Raw genomic sequence first — 9,950 nt, 5'->3', positions numbered from 1 at the left:
ATCTGGGTACCATCCCTTTGACCTTCATCTGTCTTCTCCCTTTTAGGAAAGGATTGAGGTTCCAAGGCGGTGAGGATCGCGGTGCCAAGATGGGCAGAGGCAGTCCAGGTCCGTGGTTTGTGCCCTGGGTCTGCTTGGTGCTGGCAGCGGACTTGGGCAAAGGGAAGGAGGAAAAACCCTTCGGTGAAATGTGTCTGGAGGACTTCACGGCAGGGATGCCAGATCTGGTGCTGGATACGGACGCCTCCGTCCAGAACGGAGCCACCTTCTTGTCATCCCCCATGGTCCATCGGAGCAGGGACTGCCTGAGAGCCTGCTGTAAGGACCCCATGTGTAACCTGGCTCTGGTGGAGCAGGTCCCAGGCACGGACAAAGACCACATCCAGGGCTGCTTTCTCCTCAACTGCCTCTACGAGCAGACATTTGTCTGTAGGTTCGCCAGGAAGATCGGCTTTGTCAACTTCTTGAGGAAGGACGTGTACGATTCCTACCTGGCAATGAAGGATCACGGATCCAGTGGTAAGGTGCCCATAATGGACCTATGCAAACTGGGGCTGGAAGGGCAGTAACCCCCCAGCCATCATTTGTGCAGCTGTGCTGCCAAGTGTTTGGGATAAAGCAGTATTAAAGTTGGGGTTTCTGTATGTCCCCCTGCCATAAATGTTTTCCCTAACTTCATTTAACTCACTTAAGGTCTGTGCCTCAGTTTATCTCTTAGTAAACAGAGAGGGAATTGCTCTTTACCCTATTTGAAGCAGGTGGAGCGAGTGTTTATGACTGTGGCAGGCTGTGTTTTTCATACTTGACAATGTGAAGAGAAAGGTATTGTTTTTTTTCTCCCTCCCTCCAGGCCTTTGAGGTTGGAAAGTGAAATCCTCTAAAAATCTACACATCACCCCGTTTTAAAGGGCTGCATTAATCTCTTAATTGCTCAGGGGCTGAAGGCAGGACGCAATCCACTTACCTTTAGTTTTGCCACAGCCTGAATCTTGTGAGCAGGAGCCTGGCTGGTGAGCTGTTGGGATGGTGAGCTGTCTTGGTATCACTCTGCTTGTTGGGGCTGGTCCTTGCTGACAGGAGAGGGGGAGGAAGTACCTGGGGGGGGCTCTTTAGAAAACTCCCCCTTTGGGGGTGGGTTTCTCTTCCCCGATCCCTGATTCCCTGCTCTGAAAGATTGCACCTGGACACAGAGAACCAGGTGCAAAACAAACTAATCTGGAGCTGGCCACCTGCCACACGCTCTGCTGGCTCCAAACAAATGCAGTGTGTTCAGAAATGCTGAAATCATGGCGATTCCTCTTTCTGTCTCCTTCTTCCGTGTTTTGGAGGAAGCCTAACGAGGCTGGGACATCTCTAGCCTGGCTGGGTCTTTGGCAACGATAACCAGTTTGTTATATGTTAGTGCCTGGGCAGGACTGGTAGGAGATGTCTGTGCGGGTTATCCTCTTCATGCCCCCTCCCAGCCCACCCATGGTGAAGGATTTGTGGAGATGACAAGGGGAGCGTCCAGGTGGGCGCATGGGCTTAGGCTGGACTGTGTGAGCTGAATCTTTGATCTTCTGCTGGGATGTGCCAGCCTGTGCCTGGTAGGTGTTAGAGGTGTGAAATGGCAGCAAACCCACACTGACCGCTTTTGTCCATCCCAAGTAGCAGTGTGGGGGTTTTGGAGCAGAGCACAGCTCCTCTGGGTGTTGGTGGTTTGAGCAGCGATGTGGCAGAAGTGGACCTCCTGTCCTCTGTCCCTCCTAGTTGCTTCCCACTGTGATTTAGGGCCTTCTGGTAAATCTCTGTCTCCCTGTTGCAGTAGTTGTCCTGTGTCTCCATTCCAGGCTCCAAATCCTTTCTGCAGGAGCTGCTGTTAGCGAGGAACTGAAGCCCACGTCTCCAGGACTGGAGGTGGCATGCTGGCAGCTGGCTGACCTCCTACATGCTTTGTTGTAGGAGGAAAAAGGAATGCATCATCTCCTGTACATCCTGATTTCACAATATTAGATTAAAATACAAGGTACTGTTGAGCAATTCAGCCTCTTTATCTCTGGGGACCAGCACCCCATACAGGGAGACTGCAACCCCCTGCCTCCTGGGGCTTGTCCTGGGGTCTGGCATTGCATGTGTGCAGGTCTCTAGAAAGTGTCCCTGGGTCACTGCGCTCTCTGTGCCACCCAAAGTGCTGTGTTTGCCAGTCCATGGCACCTAGCTGGAGCGTCCCAGCCACTGATACGCAGGTGCTACCTTCTGGACCATCCATAATGCTGCTTTCACAGGCACTGGGATGGTTTCGGTGGAGCAGGAAGACCCAGGAGGGTTTATCAGTGAGAAGTGAAAAACATGCCAGAAATGCTGCGAGGGTTACTCTGCCTGCCGAGGCGGGCATGCCCCTCCTCGGTCATGTGGGGCTTGTGCCACGATACCACTGCGGGTGTAGGAAGGGTTCAGTCCCTTCTCCACCCCGTGTTTGCACTCTGGGAGGGTGCCAGGTGCCAGGCAGGTGTAGGAAGGGTTCAGTCCCTTCTCCACCCTGTGTTTGCACTCTGGGAGGGTGCCATGTGCCAGGCAGTTCTCCAGCTGTAGCGACAGACACTGGGAAACTCTCTCCTTCGTGTTTGGGTCAGGCAGCAATGTTCATGCTGTGCTTCAATGGGAAATGTGTTTCGCTCCTCTCCTGAAATTTTTAGGCATTGTCTTTGATACCAAAAGCTTTCTGAATCACCTTGAATGATATTGGAGGGCTGGCAGGAAAAGAGAGGAAGGAGTGTGTCTATTTATTAATCCAGGGCTGAAAAGGAGTTACTTTACTGGAGAAATAACAAATAATAGCAAGGGTAAATCAGACCATACGAGCTGGGCTCTCCTCCCCACAGCAGTGGGGGAATACAGATCTCGATTTTGGTTCAGATCCAGACAAAAAAAATCCATAACAAAACCCCAGGCCCTTCCAGCTGTGATGCTAGAATTGGGTTCGTGCAGGAGGAATGGACCACTGATGGGGAGAGGGGAAGGGTGCGACGGTGCAGGAGGCCAAACGAAGGAGCCCCTGGGCACCATGTCCACCTGGCAGCACAAGGAAGCTCTGTGGCATTTTTGCTTCCGGACCTTTTGAGGATGCCTGAAGAGGCCAGGTGGAACGAGTGTTAAGGAAGCTGTTTTCGGCATGTCAGTTTTTCCTCCCAAATGTTTATAGGCAAAAAATCTTCGCCCAGGTTTTGGACTGGAGACAAAACCATCTAGTCTTCCTACTGTTGTACTGATCACTGTTAAAATATGAAGCTCTGTGGCTGCTCTGGAGCCCAGGTTATTGTCAGCCCCCTGAGACTAGCTCTAAAGGTCTGCAGAAAGCTTATATACTGCTTTATCATCCATCCCTTTCTTTTATGTGCTGCTGTCAGGTGTCCTAGGAACCTTTAGGGTATGCCCGTGTGGCAATCTTCAGATTAAATAATGAGGATTAAAACCATGTTTTTTTTCTAGTGAATAGTGAAATATGTATTTAGTGATCCTAGTGGGTCACATTAAGCAAAAAAACACATGTTGCAAGACCCACACTACTGCTACAGGGAGCAGATCTGTTGAATCAAGAGGTTTATATATGTTCAGGAGTGTTGGAGTGTTTTCAGAGCCTGATGGAAGTAGCTAAAAGCTGGGGGAGTATGACAGGGGAAGCACTGTGTATGCTTGCCGTGTTCTTGCTCTTGCTGGAGCATCCACAGTGAGACTGTTGGCACCTGAACACAGGACAGAAGCACCCTTGCTCTAACCCACTGCAGCCACTTTTACGGTGTTCTGACTTCAGAAAAACTGTGGGTACAGGCAACAATGAATACCATTGAAATCTAGCTGCTGCAGATCATGTGAGTACCTTTTCAGTATTTTAGGGAACAAGAGTTTCCGAGTCCTGTATAAGCTGGTGACAACAGGTTGGCTCTATCTCTCCCTGTACCAGCTAATGTACAGCCCAAAGTCTCCGGTGTTATTGTTAAAAGGCTCTGTCCTCTTAAATGATTCCCCTGCCTGAACTTTGGTGCGAGTTTTCTGCCTGCCTCACACGGGAGGGGCAGGCTCACCGAGCACTTTATTGGTAATAATGGAGCTCAGTGTTTAAGTAACTACCCTGAGCTTATTCTGGTCTAGGCAAACCAGTTCTGGGTGTGAAACTGGAAAATAACCTCCCTGAACCTTTGTCCGTTTCTTGAACTGAACCTTTAGTGGTGGTTGTGAAATGCTCAGTGACACTCTCCTGTTGAATTCAGGGCTTGTGAGTGGGAGATGGGAAGTGCTGGGGAACCGCAGGGTCCAGGATTTCTGCTCCTGCCTCACTGCAGAGAGAGATTTGCAGGTTCAAACTTCGGTAATGCATTCAGAGAGGAAAGCTCCCCAAGTTTGAAGCTCTTCCATCTTAGAATATTTGGTCCCGTGCTGGTTTCCACTCTGCAGGCACAGAAAAACTAAGACGAGCGGTGCTGGGATCCTGTCTGGCGCTGAACAGGCAATGAGCAGCTTCCACTCACCGTGAAACTACTGTTTGTCCTGCAGAATTTGCTGAAGTGCTGCATATTGTGGCTGTCTCGTGGTGGCTCTGGAGCTATCTATGGAGACTGGAGTAGAACACCAATCTTTACTAACATGACATGAAGACCCATGGGAGACTTTTTTTTTCCCTCTAAAGCAAATCAGACTGGTTTCCCCGCACCCTGAGGAAGGATGGAAGGAGCCTGGGGCAGCAGCAGATTGCATTAATCTGTAAATATAATCCTTTCCATTGTGCTGTGTTGTTTTAGAGAGGTTAAGTTGACCTGCTGTGTGCACCTCTTACAAACCACTGTAGAAACCTATAGAAATGAATGCTGAGAGCTGCTTGGCTCTGCGTGACTTGTCCAAAAACCATATGGCTTTATCCTGACTGCATTTGCTGCCCAGCCAGGATGAATCCCTAAAGAGCGAGCCTGCATTTCTCTTTCTCCAGGCAATGCATTGCACTGCCTTGTTCTCTTTGCCTTTTCCTCCTCCTCAGGCAAATTAATTAACACTGTAGCGGCAGCACCATCCTGCCTTACCTCTTGTCTGTTACTATGGAGAGTTTTCTGGTGTTGATGGATGAGATTTGCATGAAAGCTGTTTGCTTTTGAATGACTTCCCTGGAAGCAAGGTTGGAGCAAAGCTTCAGCCTGTGTGGGAAGAGCCGGCTGCTGCCTGTCCCTGCCCACCGGCTTCCACGGCAGGAGGGCTCGGCTGGCTTCCGATGCTTGGAGTCTCCCAGGTTGCGTGTCTCATGGATGTTGCAATTTGGGTGGCATCATTTCTGCTCTTGTCCCTGCCGCTGACCTGGCCAATGGGCCGTGAGAGCCCCTTGGCTCTTTTCAGCTCTTCCTAGTGGCACCCTCAAATCATTCTGAGGTGTATGAGTGTAGTGTAGGGTAACTCGCTGAGCTGAGCCTCACGAAGGGGATTCCGCTCCTTCATGCCAATTGATAGCTGATTCAGGATTTCAGCAACTATTATTTATCACCAGGGCTCTCTGCTAACCGTTACCACATCGGCAAGGAGTTATTCAAAATGAGTTCCCAAATTAGCGACTCTGCATTCATTTCTTTTATGTTTGTTTCAGTTTATGAGGAATGTCAGCAAATTACAGGATCCCACTCAGGGTAAATTACTTGGGGATTTTTACGCGTGATCGCTCTGCTAAGCTGCAAAGGCAGCGTGGCAGCGAGCTCGTCATGCTGCTCGCAGTGCCTGAGGCACCAGGGAGAAGGAACCCAACAGCTTCCAAAGGATGATCACGTTGGAAAGATGCTTGCAAGTGTGGATGAGACTTTCCCATGCAGACTAGAGCATGCCCAGGCCATGCACCTGTCTCCCAACTCCTGCAAGGTAATTCCCCTCTCCCCAAATTTATCATTACTGAATGAGAGAAGAAATGAGAGCCTGCTGTCTTTCTGTTTGATTTTATTCTCTGAGACAAGAGCTTTTCTCCCTGGCAGAAAGCAAACTACGGTTTGTTTTGTTTAGAAGTGAAGGAATAGCAGGTCTTGACTCCACGGATTTCTGGCAACAGTTACGCCTTGGAAAAATGGTTGTGTTGGCAGCAAAGTAAGAGACTCCTGTCTGCTGGAGCCACCTTTGGCCTCTGTGGATGTTTCTCCTGATCCCAGGCAGATGGAGCACATCACCTACCCTGTGGCACTCCAGCAATTTCTGCTCCAGGATCCCTGTGCCAGGTCAGACTGTCCTTGGCCATGGGGCAAGAGTCAAAGCCACCGGTTCCCACGAGGAGGGCTGGGAACAGGAGTTTGTGTGCAGGCAGCAGAGTCAAGGATGCCAAGGGATGTCACTTCTCTTTGCAGAGGTGGAGGAACAGGAGGGCCAGGGGGTGATGCTGGGGACCGGCTGTTCCATCACATCAGAGTGGCACTGGTCCCAGGTTTCTCAGGGTGCAGCTTGGCAGCGGTGGTCCCATGCAGCAGTGCGGGGGGATTTTCAAACTGGGCTTTGAAGGGGAAGGGCTGCCTGGTAAGGTGAGGGACAATGCAGAGACACAAGGTAGAAGGACCAGAAGTTTGCTCCACGTGACACAGACCAAAATAAAATTGTCCCTGGCCGTGCCCAAAGCTGTAGCAGAGCCACAGGACATAGGAGGGAAGAAGCAGCTGTTTGCTTTTCTTGCAGGGTCTTCTAGCTGGGATCCGGTTTATCCCATGCAGATCCCTCCATTGCAGTAAGGACGGGTTTAGCCTCCATTACAGGAATGACAAGTGTCTCGCCCATGATGAGCAGCCAGCCAGGAGTTAGCAAACAGCTGAGCCGAGCATTGCACAGCAGGGCATGAGCAGCTGCCCCATAACAGCTTCCACGACAGCCGGAGTAGAGCCAGCACAGACACAGCTGGGGGTTGGCCCCAGCTGCAGGGCAGCAGGACGGGGCGGCTGGAGGAGCTCTGCAGCCCTGCTCCTTCCCCGGGCACCAGGGCCAGGAGAGACACTAAGCACCTGGGTAGGACACAGCTCCAAACCCCAGGGCTGGCCTTCCCGAAACTGTGGTGGTGTTTGGACAAAAGCTGTGGCCTTTCTTTTCACTTTGTTTTCCTTTTCCTTCCCCACCACCTCCCCCCCCCCCCCCCCCCTTCTTCCCCTTTTTTTTTTTTGCATGTGGACAAATAAAACAGTGCTGTCCACCTGCCCTGTGTTACCAACCCTTCCCTAATGCATCTTCTGGGACCCACAAGTCCCAAATCCTGCACGACTCTCATGCTCTCTTTCTGCCCTGCAAGATGGCCACAGCTGATTTTCACAGTAAATTTCACAGTTAGGAAACAAAACAGCATGAGGCAGGGCAGGTGATATTTTTTTCTGTTTCCCCCTTCAATGTAAAAGCAGGGCAAAGCTTGTGGAGGGACCGGAGCAGAACAGCTGCCAAGCTGTGGCTCTGAACATCACTCGGTATGTGGTGGTGCACCAGAAATAGTGGAGTGCTAGATAAAAATAAACTGCTGGGACCATTTCTCATCTTGATCCTCTGGAGTGAGGAAGTTCCTTCCTTGTGGTCCTTATTCCACCCCCGTGCTGCTGCTGGGCCCCTGGCCCCAGTCCTCCTGCTGGGCTCTGCCATCTCTGCATCCCAAAGTATAAAACCAGGTGGGCAGTGAGTCTGGGGACTTGTACACAGCGATGGCTTGGAGTCTCCTGTAGTGGTTTTGTATCTTTGATCTCTGGAACATGTATTTCAAGGCCAGAAGGGGCTTTTGTGCTGGTGAGGGAAATAACTACATAAAAGGACAGAGAGAGCTGGTAAGGAATGGGGTAAAAGGAGAGTGCTGCAAAGGGGAAAGGCAGCCTATCCCGATGTCTCGAAACGCCCAAGACATAAAGTGAGAACTGGCAAAGGTCAGGCTGAATTGGCACTTGTAGATCATGGCAAGAAAAGTAAGAGAAGTTTTATCTGTACATATCAGAGGAAAAGAACTAAAGAAGAAATGGAGCTGCTGTACAGAGAGGATGGGGTACAGATTAAAGTTAGTCCAAGCATGATCCAAAACTAATGCATCCTCTTTCTAACATCCTGATAGAGTGCAGAGGGCACAAGGACAACAGGAACGAGGAGATGGATGTGGAAATGTCACATCCCTCCAGATCAAGAGTCAGAGGGCAGCGAGCTCACCTCCTGGGCATGGCTGGTTCCTATCCCCCAGCACTGAACACTGAAACCTGCCCATCAAAACATTCACCAAGCATAGGGAAAGGAGAACAGAAAACACTGCACCTCAAATTAAGAGAGGGAAAAATGCCACTCCGCTAACTACAGACCATTCAGGTGTCCCATGCCACACACCAGGCGCAGAGCAAAGTCCAAGGGAAGGGGGAGTTGGAGCTCAGAGCTATCAGCCTCTTTTCCACTCCCACAAGGGAGCCAGACAGCCTGATAGGCTCGCAGATAAGGTATTGCCTCTGTAAATGGGAGGAACAGAGATCTAATCTACCTCAACTGCAGCAAAATGTTTGCTGGAGCACATGCCACTAAGTCCCCAATAGCCTGGGGACAGGGACAAGCCCACGGCTGGGAAGCAGATCAGTGCCAGAGCCCCGCTGCTGGGCTGGCAGGGCTATGGCAGGGGCTGGGGCAGGCTTAGGACAGGGTTTTATGGATGATAGCCCAAAACCAGGACTGGGCTCACAGCGTTCATGGGCCTGATATGTCCCAGGTAAATGGAGATCCAGAAGCAAGAGTCTTCGAGCATCACTGTGGGACTATCCCAGCTTCACGACTTAGGACCGGTTTTGGTCCCAGCCAGAAGTACTGGAGGAACATCTCATTCCCATCAGCTTCTGTCTGCCTGCGGCATACGTGTGAGTGCTAGTTCTCCTTCTGTACCAATAGTACTAAAAACTCGCAACCGCTTACAAAACTTGCAATCACTTCTCACTACTAAAACGAGCAATGATCCCAAGAAGGAAACCTGCTGAAGAAGCCCCAAAAGGAGCTGGCATAAAACTTCTCAGGTGTTACGGTATGTGCCAGAGAGAGAAATGAAGAGATGCTTGAAGAGAAAAGAGAAAGGGAAAGGAAAAGGAGAGAAGAGAGAGAAAATTTTTCAGAGAGTCAGTCACCACCCTTTGGATGCTGGGATGAGTCTGTCCTTGAGGAGTCTGTCAGCTTGTCGGGAGTCCTCAGGTGCTGGACACATGGCTTCTCTCTGTTTATTCACCTTTCATAGCCAAAAGTTCTCAGGTCTCCGCCTGACTTTCTCCAATGAGCATGGGAAGTGCTGGGCCTTAATGAGCACAGGAAGCGGAGAGGGGTGTCTCCTTAATAAGAGGGTGAAGGGTGGCATGAAACCTTTCAAGCAGTGGGGTCAGTGGTTGTGCAAACCCTGTGTGGGATTAACTTTGGCTGAACTTTCTTTGTTGGTGCCTTGGAGCTGGGGGTGCCGACCTTGTTAAGCAAAAGTTTGTCCTTGGTTAGTGAGGGGAGTGAAGCCTTTGGTGCGTTCTTGGCTTCTTCTTGTCAGCAAGGAAGAGGATTATTGCCTGTTGGCTTTGTACAACCAAGATGTTTGAGACATCCCAAGGCCTTCCCTTCTCAGGGCCTTTGACAGGCAGCTGGTCCTTTCCAGTCAGTTGTTTGTAGAGCTGGGGTGGTGTTGGTGCAGTTGGTGCAGGTATGAATTCTGGAGCTGGGGATTCTGCAGGGGAGTGGTGGTGGTGGTGGTTCTAGATCAGGTTTGAAGTTTGTTTTGTGGTTCTAGACCAGGTTCTAGAGCAGTTCTAGATCACCTGAAGGGGCTGGATTGGGTTCTAGATCACAGTATTGTTCTAGATTGTGTTCTAGATTGTGTTCTAGATCAAGTTCCGGCTTGCTTGAAAGTTCTAGATCCGGTTCTAGAGTGGTTTGAGGTTCTGGGTTGGTTTCCAGGCTGGCGTAGGGCTCCATTGGGTTGTGAGGGGGGAGGGCATAGTTCA

The 9,950-nt window shown here is 50.6% G+C and overlaps 1 protein-coding gene across 1 annotated transcript in view; it reads left to right on the top strand.

The window, feature by feature from the left end:
• The first annotated feature begins 89 nt into the window (after positions 1–89).
• SPINT1 (serine peptidase inhibitor, Kunitz type 1) overlaps positions 90–9,950 on the top strand; it is a 23,638-nt gene continuing 13,777 nt past the window's right edge. Inside the window, exon 1 of the mRNA XM_010077867.1 lies at positions 90–519. Within this exon, the coding sequence (XP_010076169.1) occupies positions 90–519 (430 nt within the window). The remainder of the gene's footprint in view (positions 520–9,950) is intronic.

Source organism: Pterocles gutturalis, unplaced genomic scaffold (assembly GCF_000699245.1).
Source record: "Pterocles gutturalis isolate BGI_N339 unplaced genomic scaffold, ASM69924v1 scaffold14758, whole genome shotgun sequence".
Lineage (NCBI taxonomy): Eukaryota > Metazoa > Chordata > Aves > Pterocliformes > Pteroclidae > Pterocles > Pterocles gutturalis.
Note: the sequence above shows the minus strand (reverse complement) of the source record. Positions and strands in the feature narration are given on the sequence as shown.